This window comes from Malania oleifera, chromosome 1 (assembly GCF_029873635.1).
Source record: "Malania oleifera isolate guangnan ecotype guangnan chromosome 1, ASM2987363v1, whole genome shotgun sequence".
NCBI lineage: Eukaryota > Viridiplantae > Streptophyta > Magnoliopsida > Santalales > Ximeniaceae > Malania > Malania oleifera.
The window spans coordinates 154,316,522-154,341,741 of NC_080417.1; the positions used below are offsets into that span (position 1 = coordinate 154,316,522).

Below are 25,220 nucleotides of genomic sequence, written 5' to 3' on the forward strand. Positions count from 1 at the left end.
TGAGGTGAGAAAAGCTAACTTGTACTCGGCTTCTGTGGATGATAGAGACACTTTTGGCTGCTTCTTGCTTGCCCACGAGATAATTCCATTCCCAAAGAGAAAACAATATCCAGAAACCGACTTTCTAGAATCAATATCTCCTACCCTATCGGAGTCATAATATCAAATTAGGGAGTTCCCTAATGTATAAGAGATGCCAAAATGAGGAGTCCCTTTTATATACTTGAGGACCCTCATTCCAACCTTTTAGTGAATTTCTCGTGGCTTATTTGCAAATCTACTCAGAATACCAACTGCAAAACTGATATCGGGCCTTGTGTTGCATAGGTACACCAAACTCCCAATTAGGCTTTTGTACCTCTTTGTATCAACAAGTGGAGAGGGATCTTTAATGGAAAGTTTAATGTTTACTTCCATTAAAGTAACCACTAGAGTGCATTCTACCATCTCAAATGCTTTCAATAACTCTTGAGCATATCGTTGTTGAGAAATCAAGATTTCTCCTCGATGCCGCCACACTTCAATGCCTAAGAAGAAGTGGTATAGCCCCAAGTTTGTCATCTCGAATTCTAAGCATAGGCTTTCACAGATGTTGTTGATCTTCTCCTCGTGGTCATCTGTAAGCATAAAATCATCTACATATAGTACAATTATTACATACATTTCATTCTCCTTTAGTACATATAAATTTGCATCAGAAGTACTTCTACAAAATCCATAATTGGTGAAGAAAGATCCTCTAGTACTCTGGGGGCTTATTTCAGCCCATACAAGGCTTTCTTTAACCTGCACACTTTTTTTGTATAAATTTGGCAATTCAAATCTAGGTGGTTGCATCACATAAACCTCCTCTTTAAGATGGTCATTGAGGAATGCAGACTTCACGTCCATTTGAAATAGCACCCGGCTTTTGTGTGCAGTAGTAGCCAAAACTAGATGGATTGTTTTCATGCGAGTTGTTGGTGCAAAGGTTTCAGTAACATCAAAACCTTCCACTTGAGAAAATCCTTGTGCAACAAGGCATGCTCTGTACTTTTCTAAAGTACCATTAACTTTATATTTTACCTTTCATATCCACTTCGTGCCGATTACCTTCCTATGAGGGGGACGAACCACAATCTCTCAACTATCATTTTTCATGATACTTTCATATGCAGCTTCCATAGCCGTTCTCCACTTCGAATTAGCCAGTGCTTCATCTAGGCTAATTGGTTCCTTAACTGTACTGATTATATCAGCCATTAAGGTCATATTTACCAAGTGTTCTGCTGATCGTTGTTATTCCTTTATTCTCTTTGACCTTCAAAGTCCATCAGATTGTGAACTTTAATTCACAGGTTCTGGATTGCCTTCGTCAAAGAGCTGTTGTACCCACCTGGGGTGTGGCTTATGAATAGGTGCTACTGGTACAACATGCTGGTTTTGAATTTCTTCATCATTCACCTCAATCTGTTGCTCTGAGTGAGGCACATGGTGGGTGACTTTATTGGTTGATGATAAAGTGGGCCGACCTCTATCTCCCACTGAGTGTGGTCCTTCATCAAATACCACATCTCGGCTTGTGACGATCTTCTTTGCCTCTACATCATACAGAAGATATGCCTTCAATTATGTACTGTATCCCAAGAAGATGCACTTGCGACTCTTGTCATCTAACTTCCTTTGACTGTCACCTGGAACATGCACAAAAACATCTGTAACCAAATGTTCTAAGATGAGAAACAGAGGGTTTCTCACCAGAGTAAGCATGGTGAGGTGTTTTGTTCCCCAAAGCTTTAGTGAAGCATCAGTTAAAGATATACATAGTTGTATTAACAGCTTCTGCCCAAAACGATTTTGGAAGGTCTTATGCCTTCATCATTGCTCTGGCCATCTCCATTACAGTGCGATTTCGCCGTTTCACAACGCCATTCTGTTGTTGAGTTTTTGGTGCCGACAATTTGCACTTGATGCAAAATGCACTACAATAATTGTTGACCTCCCTTAATGCGAACCAGCCTTCTCAATTTGTTTGAAGTTTTTTTAACTGCAAACCTATCTCATTTTCAACAAGTTTATGCCACACTTTAAATTTTACAAAAGCCTCAGTCTTATCACGAAGAAAGTACACCCATATCTTTCTACTATAATCGTCAACTAACAACATAAAATAGAAAGATCCTCCTAGTGTAGGAGTAGTCATTTTACCACAGAATTCTGCATGTATCAGCTCTAGAGGAAGCTTTGATTTGTTTTTGCTCTCTTGTGGAAATGACATAAGATGTTGCTTGCCCAACATGCAAGCTTCACAAGGCTCTGCAGTATCAACTACTACAGGCAAATCAAGCACCATTTCCTTTCTCTGCATCTCCTTCAAAATTGCATAGGAGATGTGTCCAAACCTTTCATGCCAAAGTCTGCTTGTTGTATCTCTAGTTGTTGCGGCAAGTGCCACAAACTCATACAGGTTATTCTTTCGAATACCTTTGCCCACAATACTGCTATTTCTATTAATGATCTCAATTTTTGTTTTCATAAATCGTACTTCATAGTCACGGTCAATAATAGCAGCTACAAATAAAAGATTCCTCCTAATTTGAGGAACATAAAGGACATCTGAAAGAGTTTTACCTTGGCCATTCGTGGTTTTTAAGGAAATGGATCCAGTGCCCTCTACTGGACACTTTGCATTATTTCTAACAATCACATTTATAGGTTCATGTAGAGGCTTAAAGGGAACTATACCAGTCCTTTTTGCTGGTCATGTGTCGGGAAACTCCACTGTTAGTACCCATGAGCAATCTCCTGGTACTATTTGAGCAGTTGAGCACATTTCTTCTGTAACCATAAAAAGATCTAATTTTGGTTCAGCATAATTTGCTACCTGTCTGACATTCCACGTAGGCTTCAACGTGCCGTTCTTTTTATCATGGATACGTATTCTGCAATCCTTGGTTGCATGCCCCTTTTTGTTGTAGTAGTAGCACGTACCAGAAAATCTCTTCTTGTTCTTTCCCTTCTTTTTTTCAACATTATTGTCCTTACCTTTGATCTGCACAATGAAAACACTACTGCTTTCATTTCTCGGGTTCTCAGCCTCATCTCCTCCTTTAGCAGTAAAGTATAAAATTCCTCAAAGGTTAGTGCAGGAGTTCTAATCTGTGTGTTAAGAGCAGTTACCAAACTATCATATTTTGATGGCAGCACTCGAATACATCTTCGAGCTAACTCCTCATTGGTCTTTGCTATGCCCACTATCGCCATCTGATCACACAGATTTTTGATTCTGGTGATGAATACTTCTACCAATTCTCCGTCATGTAGCTTTTTTGTAGCAAGTTGATTCTCCAAGTTCTGAATGCATGTATGGTTCCTTGTTTCATATTGATTCTTCAGACCATTCCAAGTATCCGTAGCCTTAGATGTATGCTGGATCAACATAAGTACAAAATTGGATACATTTGTGACAATAGCACAAAGTGCATCTACATTCCACCTCTTCCATACTTTGATAAGGGCAGCATCTGAAGGGATGATAACCTTAGGATTGGTGGGATCAGGCGTGTCAATCGGTTTTGGATCCATACCTTGAGTTGTGTCAAGTAGTTCATATGAATCCAGAATAACACTCATCTTGAACTTCCACAAAGTGTAGTTCGTTCCGTCTAACTTTCCTTCTGTGAATGCTGGTGTACGTATCTAAAGTGCTGGTGGAGATGCAGTAGCGGAAGATGAAGTGGCTGACTTTGACATTAGTGGATGACTTTGACATTAGTGGCCGACTTTGACATTAGTGGCCGTCTTTGATATTAGTGGTCGTCTTTGACATACCGTGCCCACTGTTCACACTGGATAGGCCATACCATCTACCCCCCACTGGGGCCTCCAGACCCCCGTGTCTCGGAGGGGAACGTCTTCTATCTTTGTACTACCATTGCGGTCTACTGTTTCGACCTCATCTGAACCATATGTCAAGTAAGTGTGTCAATTAACTCGTCGGAGGTAGGCATTGCACACATATACACCAACACAACCTACAAAGCTTATTGACACCATTTGGTAGCCCATCTACCAATGAGTTGTTAAAGAGATTCAAAGTTTGTAGGTGTTGTTGTAAGGACCTGGTTATCTTATCATATAATAAAACACAATAAATAAAATAGTCAATCTGAACCCGTAGGTAACGGGGACACCTGTCAAACACAGCGGAACCTAGGCAGCAATAAATGTAATATCCACAAAGTACATAATGTCAGAGTCAAATATAATCCAAAACACGGTGTTTATATACAAACTCCCAAAAATACAAAATATTCCTAGGATCCCACATCAACATCTCATGATCCTAATTCAAACTTACCCTCCTAGCGGGGTAGCACAACTAACTCAACGGCAGCCTCGATCCGCCGGTCTATATAGGTTTCCTGAAAATTATTTAAGTTTGGGGGGTGAGACACTTCTCAGTAAGGGAAAATAAACTAAATACAATTGTGTGACAACATGAATATTTGGTGCTATCATACATATATAGTATATTTCATATGCTGGAAAACATACATCATAACATACTAAATAATCATATTCTTTCATAATTTCTAATAATTCATACTAATCATGAAATGTCTGATATAACTAATAATACTAAAAATTTAGCCAGGATGTATAACTAGTTGATGTCATGTATTACCCCCCATGATAGTTTGTGCAGCCCGAAGGCGGGACCCGACAATGGCTGGCCAACCACTGCCGAGTAAAAAATGTTTGTAAGTACGATGAGTCTGCCACACCTTGGTCCGGACTGTCAGGTGGACGTCTACAACTCTACACTGAAAGTCACATCGACTATCCATCTCCCACCCTCTTGTGGGGTGGTTAGCACAAGTCTGAACATAGTAATCTGATCTGTATAGTTACAGTACCGTGCTCCTATAACTAAACTGAACTATCATTCCGGTTTTAATAACATATAATACATGATTATATACTTGTCTAACATAAATAGATTGATAGCTTTTTCTATAGTAACATACATACATATGACCTTGTGCTAGTTTCTTTCATATTTGTGGTCTTACGCCGAACATTCATAAATACGGCCTTGCGCCGAAATCATATGTAAAATATAGCCTTGTTCCGGCTATCAATCACGGTCTTGCGCCAAAAATTTCATACATATAATTCTGAATAAATAATTCATTTATCATGTATTTTAAAATCATAATATACTACATTATTTCATAATCTCTAAAAACATGTTTTATTCATAAAATTGTCATATCATAATACTTCCCACGTAAAATAATATTCTTACTACACATTACTGTATAAAACCATATATTATATTTTTAAAAATCATAATTTCTGGCTTTTCATACATATATATATATATATTTCATCGTAATAGCAGTATTTTCTCAAGTATGCATTTTCTCCATAATATACAAATATAATACATGTTTTCCTGAAATTAATTTGCTGATAAATAATAATAATTTTACATGAAAAATAGCTATTTTTAGTTTATTCTCTTACCTGATACTAAAAAGAAACCCCCTAAATATATCGGTCCTGCACTCGCAGGGTTCCCCGTTTAGCTTCCTGAAAACAATAACTCTCAGAACTAAATTTTAGTATTTTTCCATAAATAACATTTCCTATAACTATGGGTAGACCAAATATTGCATAAAAAACTTTACTTTAAACCAGTGATGAATTTCAATTTGGTCCCATCAACGATCTGCTCCGGTAGATTTAGAGAGAACTTCCCCAGAAGTGTCGTGGTGGCTTCAAATCGTCAATCCGGCGAAAGTCGGAGCCGAAATCAAAGAGAAATGAGAGAGAAACTGTAGAGGAGAGAGAGAGTGAGGATTTTTTTTTTCTAATTTTCTATGTAAAAATCTGAGGTTTGGGCTATTTATACTATGGGCTTTGTCGACCAGTCACGTCACCTCGTCGACGAGGTCAAGAGAAAATTTATCAACAAACTCTCCCCTTCGTCGACGAAATTCAAAGTCGCCTAACACATCTTCTCGGTATTTGCTTCGTCGACAAGCCTATACTGCCACGTCGCGTTCGTCGACGAAGTCTGCTAGTGCCTTTTTCCTATCCCATTTTCCCTTTTCTCTATTATTTAAATATCATTATTCTTCGAGTCATTATAGTTGTAACTTACTTATAGACTTAAAAACCATCTTGATTTTCATATTCCTCGAATGGCGACACGTGACATAACCTTTATATGACCATGAATGACCTCCATTTTAAAAACTTTTATATGCCCCTTTCACAATAACATAGAAATCGAAAAATATGATAATGAATGATGCAAAATATTTAAACTGTCGTTCTTAAACAAAATAATATTCAACGGAGGTGTTTTGATATCTCTTTGGGGAACATCAACAAAGGAAGGACTCGTATGATTTATCAAGGGGTGGATACCTTAAGGCAACTCTTTTAAGTTGTAGGCTGACTTCGAGGCAAAGCTCCTTGAGAAGAGACATTGCCCCCTCCATAACTACCTTGAGTATTATCCTAAAACCCCCAATTATCAAAATACAATTTAAATCATCATCCCCGAATCCATCACAGGCAAAAACTCCGATGACTTGAGCAGATATTGGAAGATGTTTAGTGCATCTTCAAGCTGTAAGTTCACCAGATTAATATAATTTGACTAGATTTTTAAGCTTAAAAATCCAATCTCGCAGCTTCTCTAGAGCCCCATGCAAGGGGAGGTTCTCAGACCCAGCTTCGATATCTCTCTATACACATATATTATACTAGTTGTATCCCTTAATTCTAACTCCATGATGCGAAATACTTCAATGTACAGTTTCTAAAATGTAAGTTCTAAGATTCCAAACTGACATTATTTGCCATAAAAGCCTTCAAAACTTAAATATTAAATTATCATTATATTAAATTTGTAGAGTGTAAATGTATTTTCTGATTGTGAGTTATCTTCCCTCTCTGTCAAATAATGAGAAATCAATCTCATTCCATTCACCACCGCGTACAAAGCCAATGGTGATTAGAATCGAACAAGTAACTTTCTAATCTCAATTGTTGCACACAGAAATTTTGAAAAAAAAATTCAAATATTTTCTTCTAGTTCATTCAAATTGCAGAAAATAGAGTATATTAATCATGTGCCTGTAATGTGTTCTCACAAAAGAAAATTAAGACACTTGATCGTTGAAGTAAACCCACTACAAAGTCTAGTTAATCAAGTTGTTTTTTACTTCCAGGCTTAAAAAGTATTCAAAAACCTTTTGATAAATATTTCACAAAAATTACCACAAATAACTAATATTGCTATGAAACAAACAAGGAGTTCCTCTCCCACAAACATCCACGCCTACACAGAAAAACAGTATCTTTCCACAAAAATAAATTGGAACTTGATAGGAAACAAAAAATATTCATTTCATACATTAGAAAAAAAAATTCTGACAAACAAGAAATTTTTGTCTCATGGCGATTCTAATTTGTTCATTTCAACCCTATTCACCAATGATCAATCTAAAAAATCCAGAGAAGAAGCTGAACTCGCAAATAGAACCATCCCTCATTTAGCAAAATATGCATGCTGCCACAAGCATGTCATTTGAAGAGTTCCACGTTCAGCCAGTCCCTTCAAAGAGCAAATTCCCATCATATTCAATTAAACAGACACGCACAATTGTGAAAAGAGATAAAAGGAAGGAAGGAAGGAGAGAGAGAGAGGGAGAGAGAGAGAGAGAGAGAAAGGACTCATAGCTCTTACTTGCTGACATCGTCAAGGTGGTCATCGAAATCAACAATCTCCCTCCACTTCTCAGATGCAATATAATCCAATAGAACTGTATTTGCCATTGGTTCCTTGATGATTAACCGACTACTTCCATTTGAACCTACTAGCTTCCAATTCTTGGAAGCATCCCTTGTGTAAAGCTGGTCCATGAGCAGAAGTGAAAAAAATGAAAACCTTTAGAATAATCAGTTTAAAGGAGAATTTTCAAGACAGATTATCGAAACCTTAACCAGTTAACCATAACAAGACAAATTCTGTTTTCAGATCAAAAGACACAAGCATAGATGAGGAAAAGGTGGCCGAGACAGTGTGATGATGTGCTGGAAAAACCAATGTGGGACAAGGAAACAGTGAGTGTAGCCAAAAACCAAATAGCTAAGGCAAGGCATAATTGAAGAATAATTTAAAATTGCTTCATATGCGAACTTAGTATTTTTATGTAAAAAGGTTCACTCCAAAATATCTTGTACATGCTTAAGGGAAAAAAGCATGGTTTTCAAAACAAGATTTAAATTGCAAATTAAAATCTTAATTTCGTGAATCAAGAATTAAGAAACATATTGAACAGCAAAATCCCGCACAAATACTAAAAATTTGCTGTATTTATATGTACTTACAATAAATAAAAAATATAATAAATATGAAATGTGTTAATGAACTTTAAATGTTGAGGTGCCCTAATATACACACACACATTCATGTACATGTGTAATCTATCTTTCAGCTTCCAAATAAAGCAAATCTTGGGGACGATGAAACAAATGAGACTGTCACTATTTGGAACATGCTTACGAGCCTTAAATTTTTTAAACAATTTCAAAAGAGGGATAAAAGTAGATGAATATTGAATCATACAGTATGGGATCAATTCTTGTTTACTTTGATTCAACTACCAAATTTGAACCATTAGGCTAGTGAATCAAATCAGGCTGTGCAATTTAAATCAAGAATCGTACACTCTTGACTACAATGGCATTGACGCTAAAATTTTAACCTTACTCGGTTACTAAATTAGAATCAAGGTATTTTTTTTTTTTTCTTTTGAAGGGCAAGGTTATACTTCCACCCAAAAAGGAGGGAAGGGCAGCTTTAGGCACTGGTATCCTAGGGGTTTCATGCTCTGAATAGGTGCAATGGCCCCTCTCAACGTCTTGAAGCCAAAGGTATGTCACTGGCACAATGACACTGAAACACCACAACAGAAATATCAAATGAAGATGCAAGCCGGACATGCCGTTAATGCTCCTTAGAAAAGATGGGAGCTACCAAATATATACCACACCCATTGCTTGAACTAAAATCAGCAAATATACTGATACCAATTGGCATATTATAACTCTGCAGGATATTGACAATTTCACTATAATTTTATAGGACTGCTTGAACTACACATGCCACAGCCACACAACTAAAAAGTAACATCATCAGTATATCTTTCCGGGATCAACTTAAAAACCACAAATGATAAACTAGACAGAGTAAAATACACAAATGCTGAAAATTTTCCTCAACGGCAATTTCTAACACTGAAAAAGGTCAGTCGTCGTGCAGTCTTGTTCACTAAGCAGCTAATAGCATAATCTTTGGAATTGCTAGTACCAGTTCATATTTCATCCTGACAGATGTAACTCCAAAGTTCTGAGACTGTTCGGCTGAAATGGATGAATTTCATGCACGGGTAAATGTCACAAAGCAAAATGGCACATCGCACAAACTCTAGTGGCACTACACATTGAGGCTTAACCAGATACAACATTACAACACCTTCAGCCATTCACACCCAAAGCACCAGATCACTGCACCATGAATTCCCAAGGTCACTAATCTTGGGAGTACGTAGCACAAAGTGCTGCTGTACCAATAATAGAAGACACATTCCAGAGCTAGGGGTACTAAATAGTGAAACAGCAACCCAGGAATCAGCCAACAACCAAAGCATGGAATAACTAGCAGGTTTTGGTTCAATTTTTTTGTCAAAAGCCTCATTTAAATATATATATTTTTTTAAAAAAAATCCGCATGCCTCAACAAGGATTTTTCTGTTGTGTGCTTCCTAATTCCTATTTTTCCAAATGTATTTATCAAGACAGGTAGAAAAAAATGGGATGACACTACACCAACCTCAAACAATAATGCATCACCCACAAAAGAACCCAGAGCACATAGACATTTCTGTACAAAATTCAAACAGTGCATGCAGCATAAAGAGGAAGCCTAAAGTGCACAAAAGCTAATCACATAATTCAATGAATATCCTTTAAAAAAAAAAAAACCAGAAAGCAAACTCAATATAAAGATTAGCTCCAATGACAGGTATTTAACTATTTAAAGCCATATAGCTCGCAATTAACTTCAAAAGCAAATGGGCAAAAATAGTAATGATAATAAAAATGTGTAATAATTAAAAGAAAAATCATGGCTAGACCACCGGGAAACAATACAACTAACCTGCATTACAGGGCTTTGGTCTTTCCCCTTTGGTAAAGCTTCGAGCTTTTTGTTGTCTAACTGAAGAGAAATTGAAATCAAACCAAAATTAATCACCCAAAAAAAAAAAAAAAAGTAGAATCAAATTACACACATGATCAATCAAGAACACTTACCAAAAGAACACCAGCCTGAGGAAAGTACCTATGGATGTGATCCCCAATGTTCTTGGCAACAATACCGAGTTCGACATCATCGAACCTCTCGTTAGCGTGGAAGTAGCCCACGATGCTCAATCCTCGAGGACTGCAATACTCCTCTATCTGATCAGAATACCAAACAATGAATCGACTCAGCGAAAAAAATAATAATAAAAAGAAGAAGAAAAAGGGTTCAATCGCGAACCCTAGTTGAGAAGTGTTAAGGAGAACGGGGAGGGACCAGTATGAGAGCGATCTCGAGGGGAGGCAGGACGCCGATCTGGGAATGGAAGAGAGGAACGGCGTCGGATATCTCGACGGTGGCGGAGTCGGCGGCGGGGGAGAGTGAGCGGCCGAGGAGGACGGCGTTGACGGCGGAAGTCTTGTGCTTGCGAGCGTGGAGAACGAGCTTTATATAGGCGGTCTGCGCAATCTCGTAACGAACCTCACCGCCCATTATTCGCTCACACTGATGCGACTTCACTACCAGACTCTTTTCTGCTCCCGAAGAACAGAGAGAGAGAGAGAGAGAGAGAGAGAGAGAGAGTTGGGGGAGAGGAAGGGGGGGGGGGGGGGACTGCGTGGCTGACTGCTCAAACGACGAGTCCACTGACCTGCAATTGGATGGAAGGAACGATCTCGAGGGAAGAGATGAGGCGATGAGCAATGGATTCGAGGAGGGGTTGGGGGCGCAGGGAGAGCGTTGGAGGTTGAGGAGGGGTTGGGGCGGCGTCTGAGGGAGGGAGACGACGTCGTTTTGGTGACCGCTTTGAGCTTTTATCCTATTCCTAGAATCTCACGAATTTATTTCATAATAAAAAATAGAAACCACCCCAAAAATTTTAAAAATATAATAAACCTTTTTATATATATATAAATGTAATGAATATCTCCTAAATTTTATTAAAAAGACACAGATATCTTCTAAAAAAATTTATTTTTTTATAAAATATAATAGTAGTTTGTGTCTCCCAAAAAATTCTTTAAAAATCTTAAAACCTCAAAATAGATCCTTAAAATTTTAAATTTTAAGAAAAACTATTATATTTTTGTCAAATTTTAAGAAAAATTAGTATCTTTTACCCTAATATTTATGTCATGCATGTTAAAGTATTTAATTGGTCATTGTGAATCTTGCTTTTGATATATTCATATCACTAATATAGTCTAATCCCAATTCCCAAATCTAATGAGGCTTTTCAATAAAACATGAAGCATAAACAATAAAACATGATCTTCATTTTCTTTCTTTCCTCCTGTTTTTTTTTTTTTAAAAAAATATATCCAAATTCCTAATTTCCAATTCCAAGCTGTGTAGGCTTTATGAAGATTTTATATTTATTTTAAAAAATAATTATAAAAAAATGAAAAAGAGTAAAAGTTGTATATGAATAATATATCTTTCTTCTTCTTATCCTTAACTGTTTTTTTAATTAATCATATTATTTATAATCAATGTATTATGAACCGTGGGCACTTATGATCCTTGTGGAACATTTGACATGTACAAAGTTTCACTACTTGAATATTATGTTTAAATTAATATTATAATAGCATGTGTTAGCAAATTAATTTCATAAATTTAACCTTATAGTAAAATTTTAAAGATCAAACAATGCCTCCACTTAGAAAAGGTCTTGACCATTATTAACATGAATCTCTGTTGCAACCAATCTCCATGTTAGAGAATTCCATTGATCAAGAGGTTGCCAATCACAATGAGTGCATCCATTCATCTGTTGTCTTGAAATATCAAGACTTCTTTTAATTTACAAGGTGACCAGTTTGATGACTCTTTTCCTCTCCCTCTTTATCAACACAATCTTAATCTTCATAGCTATACCCTATTTCTTTTTTCTTATTTTTGGCACCATTTTTCCTTTCTTTACGAAAAGAAAGAGCTATACTAGATATAACTCTTAATATAAAATTTGAAATTAAAAATTACCCATAACATTTATAAACCTGGACTCTTATGACCTGTTTGAATTAAAGATTTTACTTTAAAAAATGTAAGGAAAAAAAAAAAAGAAAAAGAAAATTCATGTTTGATTATGTTTTCCTCTTATATTAAAATTAATTTTTTTAAAAAAAAAAAGATTAAAAATTTAATATATCTTTTATTTTCTATACTTGTTAGACCCATTTGGATCAATGAGTTTGGTTGAGACAAAAAATAAATAAAAAATTAATTTTCAATTATATTTTTCCACAATACCAAATATTACTAAAAAATAAAAAAAATATTTTAATATGGCAAAAAGTTAAGAATAATTAATTATAAATGATACGTAAAATTATATTTTTATTAATTAATTTGATACATTTTTTTAAAATTTTTTTTTATTTTCTTTGATAACCATGAAAAAATAAATTCCTTATTTTACTTTCCTAAAAATCTTCCAAGTTCCAACAAGACACTCGACTTAGTTAGGCGTACATGCACCACTTCAAATATGCAACAAGATGCCATTCATGTCTATCTGTAATCATTACAGAATTAATTAAATTCACCACCGCCGCCACTGCATATTGAAATTCGGTGATCCATGAAATTTGGCCATCAACGCAAATCAGTATACTTGTTTCAAAATGTGTACAGGTGATTAACAACATCCTTTTTTATTTTAATTACTCAAAAGCAATACAACAATTACCTTTTCCTCACTAGCCACGCCCAAAAAAAACCAAACAGATAATACAAATGTCTTAAAAGAGTGTGTGTAATTTCTTTTACAACTTCAATAAAAAAGCAAGCCGTGAAACCCATACCCACTCCCCCAAAGCACTTTAAAAAGGCTGCCTCCTTCCCTCACTATAGCTCCTTGGCTGCATTTAGAGAGAGCCATTTACATCTATCCCAAGCTTAGAAACTCTTCACTACTGTTAACCCATGCTTGAGAGTTTAAAAATCAGACACTAAATTTGAATTGTGGATTGAAAAATTGATCGAACATTGTCAAAATCCACATTAATCCAAATCCATGCTTTCAAACACAACCCTTTCCACTTAAAAGTTGCCTTCAAAAATATGTTGGAAGCAATATATCCATATTGAAGCATCAGCACCATGTTCAATATATATATATATATATTAAATCAAAACAAACAATAAGATCAACAACCATTCTATACTACTTCAAGATCAAACCAAACCCAACCCACCCCACCCCAACCTACTCGTGCGGTACTTGTAGCGCATTGCTACTATAAGCTCAACTGAATTCTTCAAGAAGTGACCAAAACAACTCAAAACATCATGGGTAATGACAAGAATCCCAAGGACAAAAAAAATATAAAACAAATACATGAGCCGATCTTTTAACACCACCTACAATTCCCGCAATAAGGAAGAATAGCTTGTATCATCAAAATTGCCACCCAACACACACTGCATAAGAGCAACCACCTTGAACTTAAAACACTTCTAAAAACTTGGAGAGAAGTTGGCCCCAATCCAATTTCATCATGCCTGAGCTAACCTACTAACAGGTAATGACTCCTTTGCAACTAATTGAGAACAACTAAAAATCTTAATGGTGATTGGGCCAACCCCAATTAAGACCCACTAAAAAACCAACGTACAGGAAAAAAATGTGTGTATATATATATATATATATATATATATAATAACATAAATGAAACAAATATCTAGAATACTAAAGCCAAATTTAATAAACTCCAACACAAATTGCTATTGTCTACATAACAAAGCTAGAAGGAAAATAGTCTAACACAAGAAAACAGACTCCACACACTAATAACGAGCATTCTATAAAATGTGTCTAAGAATTACAATAAAGAGACACAATCTAATGGCTTCAAATCTTTGGTAGCTTCCCCCCATCTGCAATAATATAGGAGATACCTCTATAACTTCAGAACAAGTACCTATGCATGAGAGGCCAAAGAAAAGTAGCTAGAGGAACTTTACTTCTAGAGCAGAAGCTTAAGCAACTGCATCAAACTGCATCTTTTTCCTACCTCGCATAAGGATGGTATCGGCTACTGCCACCATAGCCTCCCCTCCCATACAGCCCACCAGCTCCACCAAAACTAGCACCAGGTCCAGACTCATAACTGCCCCCATAGCCTGAACCTCCATAACCTCCGTAACCTTCACTTCCTCGCCCATATGCACCTAACCCACTCCCGCCACCGTAGCCCCCACTAAACCCACCTCCATAGGGTCCAAAGCGACTAGAATAACCAACTGAAGATTCACCTCTGTAACCTCCTAAGCTACTGCTGCCAAATGCCCCATAACCACCACCAAATTCACTGCCACCACTACCATAACTGCCGTAACCACCACCAACCCTCCCGCTAAAACCTCCAGGTGTCCTATAAGGACCAGGACCAAACCCACTGTCAATACCCCCATAAGAACTGCCAAATCCACCGAAGTCATCACTGAAAGAACGAGCCCTAGAGTTGCTAGCATATGCAGGGGCAGGTGGTGGATTGGAGGCTTTCTTTGGTTCAGCTTTCTTGATTTCCACCTACAACAAAGCAATTTAGTTAACCTAGGTTCTTCACAAAAATCTATTAAAAAGCCCTTTTCTGATAAGATCTCTAACTGAAACAATCTCAGCCTAAAGAGTTAGAAACACACCCAATTTATGTAGTTGATCTGAATAGCAATCTTTGTCCAATTTATATTTACGAAAGAGTGTTAATGGTAATACATGCTCCACAATAGATGGGCGTTCCTTTACAAGTTGATTCCTTGGTGACCATAAAAATAAGCTCACCTGGGTACCAGCCATTTCAATCATATTGCCATTCACTAACAATTCATCTACAACTTCTTCACTGTCAAATATTATAAATCCAAAGCCTCGGGAACGATTGGTTGCATGATCGCGTATGATCTCATGTTCCACTATCTTTCCGTATTTGGAGAAGAAATTCTTTAACTCATCTGAGAAGTTTAACATGCAAGGAATGAAGGATATTAATTGATGCAATAGCTTAGAAAATGCATATGGTCAGTTCATATCCCTTGACACAAATGTGCAGTACATGATGATTTGAAATTGAAAGATAAAAAATCAATGGGCATACCTTCAGACAGCGTTGATGGTATTCCCCCAACAAATATCTTCTTCGTTTTAAAATCTTTCGAAGGGTGTGAGCCTTTTGGAATGGTTCTTTTTATCTCAACCTATTCCAATATCATTTTGTAAGTAACTAATTGGATGATAGAGGAATCTTCTAATTAAAAACAGAATTCAGCCTTTAAACAAAATACAACACCCCCGCACCTCAAACCAATCATCCTATATTTTAAGCCAAATCCACAATATGTTCAGTGTGGGGAAATTGTAAAATATTTCCAGAATGTATCATTCCATGAGAAAATTTATAAAAATTCGAAATAAAGAAAATATATAAAGTTACATACTTCTTCAATATTTCACTCAGAAAAGGGGAAGCATGCCGAACTAACTGGCAAAAACACTAGAGTGACAGAGTCTTAAAAATATAAACTAAACTGTGAGCTGTTCAACACATCGCCTAGGTTCTGCTTGAACCTCCTAGGTTCTGATTTCCAATTTGCATATTCCAAGTTATGGATGGTTGTGAGTTGTGGATTCCAAGGTTGTTGTATGGGTGCAATGGCACCATTTGCATGCAAGGGGTGAAAACCTTGTAAAGAGATTAGAAGGAACTCTCAAAGGGGGTTTTATTTCTAATTTATTTTTACAAGGCATGAAATTTTGAAAGTCATCACACAAATAGGTACCTTGTTGCAAAGTATAAACTACAAGGCTCATAAATGCAGTACTTCTTTTTATCGGTCAAGGTAGAATTCATAAAAGGGCACGATAGGGTGCTGCCCATCCAGATTTGTCAGTAACACTCCTTCAACTAATTGTAAGTACTACGCATTCTTGAAAGAATCAGCCTTTATAATTTTAAAAATTCACCATATAATTTTTCATTCCATTTAACCCTCAATCCATCATTCTAGCATACATGGCGTTGATTTGCGGTTTTGACTACCACCCATATAGTCTCATTGCATCAACAGTCAATTCTATCATGTTAAAAGCAAAAGCAAGCAAAACAAAGTTCAATATGCTCTTCTTGATGTTGAAATGATTCTAAAGACCATGTCTACATGAATGAATATTTTTCAAATCCCAATTAAAAGTTTTGATTTCCTGATCTTCCTTTTTTATATCTTCATGGCAGCGGAGAACAACACAAACTTAACTATCTATATCATGTCTTGGAAATCACAAGCTTGAACTAATTAAACCACAACACCAATCCCTTCAAACCAAAAAGAATTACGAAAACATTTAGAAACAAGACAAAGAAAAAAATAACTTGGTTAATACAACTGCAAACATATGTATGTGTGTATATATATATTGAACTACCATATAAATGCCTTACCTGCTTTCCATTGATTACATGTTCATCTGCAATAACCTTGTCAACAACTGAAGGATCTGCATAGGTTATGAATCCGAAACCCCTCGGTTGCTGCGTGTACCGATCTTTCATTATCACGGAGTCTATTATATCCCCGTATTTTCCGAAATGCTTATTAAATTGAGCTACATTTTAATTTAGACACACACAAAAAAAAACATATAAGTTACCAAACAAATCCAATCAATACGGTGGGGGGAGGGGGGCGCGTACCAAACCCTAACCCTAAGCATGCGCTGAAAATCAAAAAAAAAAATCAAGAAAATAGTTGAAATCCACAGAGAGATGAGGGCGAGAAGAATGAAAAAGAGGCCAAACTGTAGGTTGTGTCTTTTGCTAATCCTCCAATGAAAATCTTCCTGCATTCAGACAAAATATGTGAGAAAGCACACAACATACAAAACAACAGAAAGAATTGAACCTTGAACAACCATCTTGGTTTCTGAGAAGACTAAGGAAACCAAAATAAAAAGAAACGAGGAAAAAAGACCAAGAGTTCGATCCCCTTCTTGTTTCCTCAATTTTCCTAGCAACCAAACGAGGGTTAACGAATTCACGAACCCGGGACTCGCTCCATCGCCGGACCGGGGGTTATCGCTCTTCGATTTCGAACCCATTGCTCCTTTTCCTCTGAACTTTCTCGAGAAGATAGATCTGCGACGCGAGGAAGAAAATTATGAGGGATAAATGAAAGGGTTTCAGAGCAGCGGAAAACGCGAGGCGTTAATGGGACGCAGCTAATAAGTGTAGAGAATATATAGGGTTGGAGTAATTTCAAGTACCTCCCTCAGGTTTGTCAAAATTGCAGAAGCAGTCCTGTATTTCTAATTATTTAACTTTATTCCCTTGTGGTGGTTTTTTTCTTTTCTTTTCTTTTCAATTTTTGTTGGGCCTTTGGCTATTTGTAATTTCTCCCATTCAACAATTTCTATGGATTCAAATCGCAATCTCTCATATAAAATTTGAGAATTGAACCATAAGATTAAAAGAAATATTTAATTTATGATATTTTTGTAATATTTTTGAAAATATTTTGTTCTTTGATGGAATACTTAATTTAATTATAAAAAATAAAATAATTATAGAAATGAAAGCTTTCCATAAAATATGAAAATTTCTTAATGAACAAAAATAGTAGAAAGTCTCGTGAGGCGTAATTGTAAGGGTTTTCCTCATTTATCGTTCAATTTAAGTCATAATTATTTGGTAAAAAAAATTAGACCCACCATCATAGTATTATTGAAACGTCAGTTGGTCTAGAAACGCTTTTGCAGATCCCAAGGTCAAACATTATTTCAATAAACAGTTTCGAATCACATTTAACTCCTGAAACCTTGGAGGTATGGAAGATTAATTCATACTAATAGATTACTGCCTCACTAGTAAAATTTCATTCCCACAAATACTTATTTTTGCAACTAAAGTGCTTCCTGTGACATTGAATTCTACAAATCCCAAGGCCAAATATTATTTCCATAAATAGTTTCGAATTACATTTAACTCATGAACCCTTGGAGGTATGGAAGTAATTCATACAGATTGATTACTGTCTCAATGATAAAATCTCATTCCCACGAATACTTATTTTTGCAACTAAAGTGCTTCCTATGACATTGAATGCTAATACCCATAATATGATATTGTTACAAGTTCCGTTATATGTTATCAATAAATACTATGGTGAAAAAAATAGAATATAACAAAATGTTCATACTATTACTATCGCTATTATTATCACTGTCTTTATATATTATAAAACAATAAGTGAAAATTTGAGAGCATATTGCCTCAATCATTCCAGTTAAATCAATTATTAAATGTTGAATTTGTTTTTATTTACGTTTGTTGTAAATTTTTAGACGTTGTAAGAACCCGAAATATGAAAAATGGGTTTAAATATTAAGAGAGGGGCAAAATTGGAAATTGTCAAGTCAAAGGGCTATAAAAGGAAATTTCCTTTGCTTCCTCATTAAGAAATCTCAAATATCTCTCTCTCTCTCTCTCACTCTCTCTTTAAACCTCTCCTTACTCCTTCTCTCTAGAATTCTTCGTCGATTGTTGACGGAATCGGAAAACGAAAGCTACCACGAGGATCTTGGAAGGATTCTCTACAACTTCTATGGATCGGAATCTCGTTTCGGAGATTTTCGGGTTTTGGCGTAAAATCGAAGTAAGGCTCGGCTTTCAATTATGATCCAGTAGATTTGTAGGTAACTGTCTTGTGAACATATTCTGCACTGTGATTTGTAGGTTTTGGAAATCGGTTCACTGTTTAGAGACCTTGGAGTTTGGGATTTGCTTACGGGGTTAAGGTAAGGAGAACTATGTTTATATTGGTTATTTTTGAAATCGGACTTGGTGGAACTGTGGTCCACGGTCCTGTGTGCGTTTTGGCTACTCATTTGGGGGGATCTAAGGGGAAAAACTATGGGTTTTTCATTATTACAGTTTTGGGAAAAATGGGGCGACAGGCTGAATCCCGGGTTTTGTTGAAAATCGAGTATATGTGTGATTTATATTGTGATATTAGAATGGTCGTGCCTTGACTTGTTTAACTGTATTTGTTTGGAAAACCATGATTTAAATCACCAAATGAGTGTGGTTTGTTTGATTATATGAGCATGTATGTGTGTGTGATACGTTGAAATGCTAGTAGGAACGCGGTTCCGAAATTGTTCTAGGTACTGAGAGTGTCCAACTCTATATCCGAGGGCGTGTATTTTACCGCCTGCCATGTGGGCAAGAGTGTTCGGCTCTATATCTGAGGGCGTGAGCCTATTTCGGCAGATCAGGCTGAAGGGTGTGGATCCACCAGTTTAGCGCTGGTACGATGCCATGGGAGTCGGGGACTAGTCATGTGCTGGTGGCGCCATGTTCGCAGCCGTATGTCGCTAGCCGGCTTCGGGCCAAAGAGTGTGACGACACTAAGGATTACTGATCATGTGTATGTATTGTGACGGGGCTACGTATAAATGGCCGCTGTATGTGTGCGTGTATGCACTAATTTATTGGAATGCATTTAATTGCGTGTATGTTGTATCATGATAACACTCAAATGCCACACACCAATATAACCTGTATTCTTCCTTACTGAGAGGTGTCTCACCCCTATTGTACGTACATTTTTACAGGTCCTTCGAGTAACCGGAACTAGCGTCCTGGTGTAGGGAGCGTAGTGGCCGTTGTACTCCATTAGCGCTTGGGTAAGTGCTAGGACTGTAGTTTTGTTGGGTTGCCATTTTGAGTTGTATTTGGGCACCTAATTTGTACGTTTTGTTAGAGCCTTGTTCTGCTCTTATATAGACTCTGGTATGGTACTGCATATGTTGATTTAAAATAACTTTTTTCGCTGCGTATATGATTATGATTGGATGTGTTTAGGGTGCTTGGGAACCCTACGGGGTTAGACCCTCATCCTTTGTATTGTATCTGTGATGATTTGTATGATACAATGACAGGTTAGGTTACTTTCTCACTCCCGAGTCTCATTTCGGGGTTCAGGGCGTGACAGACATGGATTTAAATTAGTACAAATTATATCCTTATTTTTTGTGTTGAAAATATATATTATATTATTTATACATAAATCAAGGCATTTCATGATGAAGCAAGAATTAATATGGACTTTCTATGTACGTTTTTGAGAATCCCGCAACTCTAGTTAGGCAAAAATATTTTCTAAATCTTACTTTTATGAATAAGATTATTAAAAATGTCATTTCATATGAATATTATTTGTTTCGCGCATTGCCCATCATTTAAAAGTTAGGTTGCATTTGATTTAAGAAATGTTTATTCCTAAAAAGTGGAGAGGTTGTAATTGAAGAAATTTATAGCTTTTAAAAAAATGTTATTGTTGTGAGAATATCATTAAGAAATCTTATTTTTAAGAATAAGATTTTTGAGAATATTATTCCATGGAAATATTATTATATCGCACATTCTAAAAGTTTTTGGTTATATTTGGTTTAATGAATATTTATTCCTTTAAAAAAAATAAAGAGGTTATAGTTGAAAATTTTTATAGCTTACACATAAAAAAAAGTTATTTAGATAATAATATAAAATATATTTACTCATTTTTTCTTCATATTGCATAAAACAAGATAATTTTTTTCTTGGGTGAATTTTTTTAAAAAATTATTCAATTATTATATAATTTTCATTATATTTTGAGCATATCTAAACCTAATCATAGAAAAAGATATTACACAAATCAAAAGTAATCTTAAATCGTTGTCAAATTCTAACCCATTATTTCAATTTAAGTTATTCTCATAATTCTCTCCCAAAATATCTCTCGAACAACTTCTATTTTGTTCCATTAGTATATTTGTTAAATGTTTAAGAATTACTCTTTGATCAAAGAATTAATGAAAAATGCAACAGGAGTTGTTGTATGGTAAAATCTTTATAATGGTAAATTTATTTTGTATTAATATTATGTTTTTATTTTCCAGATTTCGTTACGACAATATTAATGTTATATAGATAATTTTCTTTCGTACTTACTCAAAATGCAATTAACAACCTGTTTTATTTTTCACTATTCACTTTTCTAATCATGTTATTGTTTTTCCTTTTTTTTTCCCTTGTAATAAAGTTTGGTAATTGAAATAATTCTTTCTAATCAGTTTAAGTGAAAATACACAGATATTGAGTTCGTATAATACTCTAGAATTTTTTACAAAAATATTTATAAAAAAAGAAAAAATATAAATATAAATGAACGAGGGAAAATTTATGATTTTGAACCCAACCGACTTTTCAAAATGTCACGCCCCGAACCTGGAAATGGAACCCGAGGATGAATTTAAGTAACCTAACTTATCTCTATATCAATTAAAACATACCTGATACAACATACAAAGAGGGTCCAACCCCGTGGGGTGAACAGATGTCCTATATACATACATACAATCGTCTATACTCATCAAAATATGCAGCGGAATATGGTCTTTTATATATAACCAGTACCATACCAAAGTCTATACTATATAAGCTAGGATATACATTCCCATATTACAAAACTTACCCCAAGTGTCTACAAACTATCCTAACAACCTGGATACCAAAACTTGTACCTAAAAGGTACTAGCAATAGCTATGACACCCTTGCTTCCCGACACTAGGATGCTACTTACCACTTCCTGAAGGCCCTGAAAAATATTATACGTACATTCAGGGTGAAACACCTCTCAGTAAGGAAGAAAACAATTTATATCAGTGTGTGGCATACTAGTGTCATTTTACATACTTCATAACACTATACATACGATACAGTTTGAAACAATTCGTACAGTTTCATATATATACATACAGTTCTAGTATTTTTAGAAAACCATTCCAATTCATACGATACTCAACATACATACATACATACATACATACATACGGTCAGTGTTGTCACACTAGTTCGCAACTACACCAGGTCACTTCATCTCATAGCGATTATATTGCTACATATGCAACTACACTGCGACGATAAAGGCCCGATGGTGAATCCATTGCTTCATACGCAACTACACAAGGTCACCTAGTCTCACAGCGATTACGTTTCTACACATGCAACTACGAAGATCTACGACTCATGCCCAATAGTGAATCCATTGCTACATACGCAACTACACAAGGTCACCTAGTCTTACCCCGATTACATTGCCACGTGCTAACTACGTTGCGACGACCTAGGCCCACAGTGAATCCATTGCAATCATACGATGTAGCATATAGCTCACACCACTTCGGTGACCAACTGGAATTAGACTGGTGATATTTCACACCCTCGGATATAGAGCCGGTCACTCTCGGCGTATGGTAATTAGCTACCCCTAGCCGATTTCACAAAACGTGGAATCATTTTTGGAACTCACGTTCCTATACATTTCAGCGTACGGTAATTAGCCGCCACATAACTGTTTCACAGATATCTATAACAAAATACATATAACCATACATACCACACTTATTTGGTTCACGGCAAATCATATCGTTTACAATTTCAAGTATACAGTTTATGCAAATATGGATTACGGTCACCTCAATAATACAGTTTAAACAAGACAAACGGTTTTCCAAACAAAGTAGAGATGATACCCGAAATCCCCAATTTTCCCAAAAACTGTAACCCTAAAATCCCGTATTTTTACCCGATAGATTTCCTCAAATAAGTAGTCAAAACATACATATGATCGTAGCCTACAAGCTTATCGATCGTGATTTCAAAAATGGACTGATATAAACAACATCCCCTTACCTTAACCCGAATTCCAACTACGAACTTTATGGTCCTCAAAACTACGAACCGAGACTCCAAAACCTACAAACCATAGTACAAAACATACTTACAATCCGTACTACTATACATATACTGAATCAGAAATGAAAACTGAGCCTTACCTCGATTTTGGCTCAAAACCCGAAATCCTTCGAAAAAGATTCTGATCCAGTAGAAACGTAGAGAATCCTTCACTGATCCTCGCAGTAACTTTGGATTTGTGAATCTGGCGACAAACGGCGAAGGAATCGAAGAGAGAGAGAGAGAGAGCTTCGAAATCTAGAGAGAGAGAGAGAGGATTTCCAAAACCTAGCAATGAAGAAACTCAAAAATATCTTTTATAAGCCTTTGACCTGAGAGGCTTCGTCGACGAATTGGTGTCCTCGTCGATGAAGTCTTTAGGGATTTCGTTGACAAGACAGCGATTTCGTTGACGAACCCTGACATTTAAATTTCCCTGAACCTCTCGGCCTTTTCTCGTCAACGAACCTTTGAATTTCGTCGACGAAAAGCCTACTACCTTCGTCGACGAATTATGGCCTCGTCGATGAAGTCTGCAAAATTTCCATTTTACCCCTCTTTTACAAAATAAACACATATATCATGGTTCGGGTTCTTACAACCTCCCCTCCTTACAAAAATTTCGTCCTCGAAATTTGCAAACTCTCTTTACAATCATATTCATACTATTATATACATACTCTGAAGTGAAACGGTGACTATTTATACGCAGTCCCTCTACGATACATACATACTCTCTCTAGAGAATACGGCGGCCATTTATACGCAGCCCCGTTACAATACATACATACATACTCTAGAGAACACGGCGACCATTTATACGCAGCCCCGTTACAATACATACATACATGTCCTCACTTATGACGGAGGAACACCATGGTCACATTCATACACGGTCTGAGGAGCTCACAATACTACAAGACTCTCCCTGAGAATAACCACTAGATACAATACGATAACAAAGGATTACGTACATTTATACATACTCATACCACACTGCTATTCAAATACTACTCAAACAACTGCGGATACTTCCGACGTATTTTCGCCTCTAGTTCCTAAGAAGCTTTCTCGACCTCGTGGTTTCGTCACAATACCTTCACTAACGGTATGTCTCTGATACGAAGCTTCTGAACTTTTCGGTCCAGAACCTGAATAGGTATCTCCTCATATGCTAAAGTATCCCCAATTTCCAACTCATCATAACTAATAACATGCGAAGGATCCAACACGTACCTCCTCAACACGGATACGTGAAATACATCGTGGACCCTCGAGAGTGCTGGGGGTAATGCAACTCTGTAGGCTACCGGACCCACTCGCTTAAGTACCTCAAATGGTCCGATATACCTCGGGCTCAACTTGCCCTTCTTACCAAATCTCATCACTCCCTTCATTAAAGCGATTCTAAGGAATACCTTACCCCCTACCTCGAACTCCAACTCATGACAGCAAACATCCGTATAACTCTTCTGCCGATTTTGAGCCGATCTAATCCTCTCCTGGATCAAACCAACCTTCTCAGATGCCTGCTACACGAGTTCAGGTCCTAAAACCTGCCGTTCACTGACCTCATCCCAATACAAAGGAGATCAACACCTCCGACTATACAAAGCCTCGAACGGTGCCATCCCTATACTAGCCTATAAGCTATTGTTATAGGCAAACTCCACTAGTGGCAGAAACTGAATCCAACTACCACTTAAGTCCAATACACAAGCCCGTAACATATCTTCCAAGATCTGTATCGTCCTTTTCGACTGTCCATCAGTCTGAGGGTGGAATGTTGTACTAAATGTAAGCTTCACCCCCAATGCTTCTTGCAAGCTCTTCCAAAATCGAGAAGTAAACCTCGGATCCCGATATAAAACAATGGACACCAGTACCCCGTGCATTCTCACAATCTCATGCATGTACATATCCGCTGGCTTAATCAAAGGATAGCTAACCTTTATCGGAATAAAGTGAGCAAATTTCGTCAACCTGTCCACAATTACCCAAATGACATTCTACCTGTGAGCACTGTCGGTAATCCGGTAACAAAGTTCATGAAAATATGCTCCCATTTCCATAC

The 25,220-nt window shown here is 36.5% G+C and overlaps 2 protein-coding genes and 1 long non-coding RNA gene across 3 annotated transcripts; 1 reads left to right on the forward strand and 2 right to left on the reverse strand.

The window, feature by feature from the left end:
• Positions 1–7,359: 7,359 nt before the first annotated feature.
• LOC131167687 (ER membrane protein complex subunit 8/9 homolog) lies at positions 7,360–11,183 on the reverse strand. Its single transcript, XM_058126525.1, has 5 exons — positions 10,643–11,183; positions 10,378–10,524; positions 10,223–10,282; positions 7,748–7,914; positions 7,360–7,615 (listed from the first exon to the last, which is right to left on the reverse strand). The coding sequence occupies exons 1-5, from the start codon at positions 10,856–10,858 to the stop codon at positions 7,585–7,587; spliced, it is 621 nt and encodes a 206-aa protein (XP_057982508.1). The 5' UTR covers positions 10,859–11,183; the 3' UTR covers positions 7,360–7,584.
• A 2,870-nt stretch (positions 11,184–14,053) lies between these two features.
• LOC131167693 (uncharacterized) lies at positions 14,054–17,594 on the reverse strand. Its single transcript, XM_058126537.1, has 6 exons — positions 17,410–17,594; positions 17,167–17,207; positions 16,810–16,973; positions 15,469–15,568; positions 15,156–15,325; positions 14,054–14,903 (listed from the first exon to the last, which is right to left on the reverse strand). The coding sequence occupies exons 1-6, from the start codon at positions 17,463–17,465 to the stop codon at positions 14,382–14,384; spliced, it is 1,053 nt and encodes a 350-aa protein (XP_057982520.1). The 5' UTR covers positions 17,466–17,594; the 3' UTR covers positions 14,054–14,381.
• A 1,225-nt stretch (positions 17,595–18,819) lies between these two features.
• On the forward strand, positions 18,820–20,204 carry LOC131167702 (uncharacterized). Its single transcript, XR_009140139.1, has 3 exons — positions 18,820–19,018; positions 19,099–19,160; positions 19,980–20,204. It is a non-coding gene; the product is annotated as an uncharacterized LOC131167702 (long non-coding RNA).
• Positions 20,205–25,220: the final 5,016 nt, after the last annotated feature.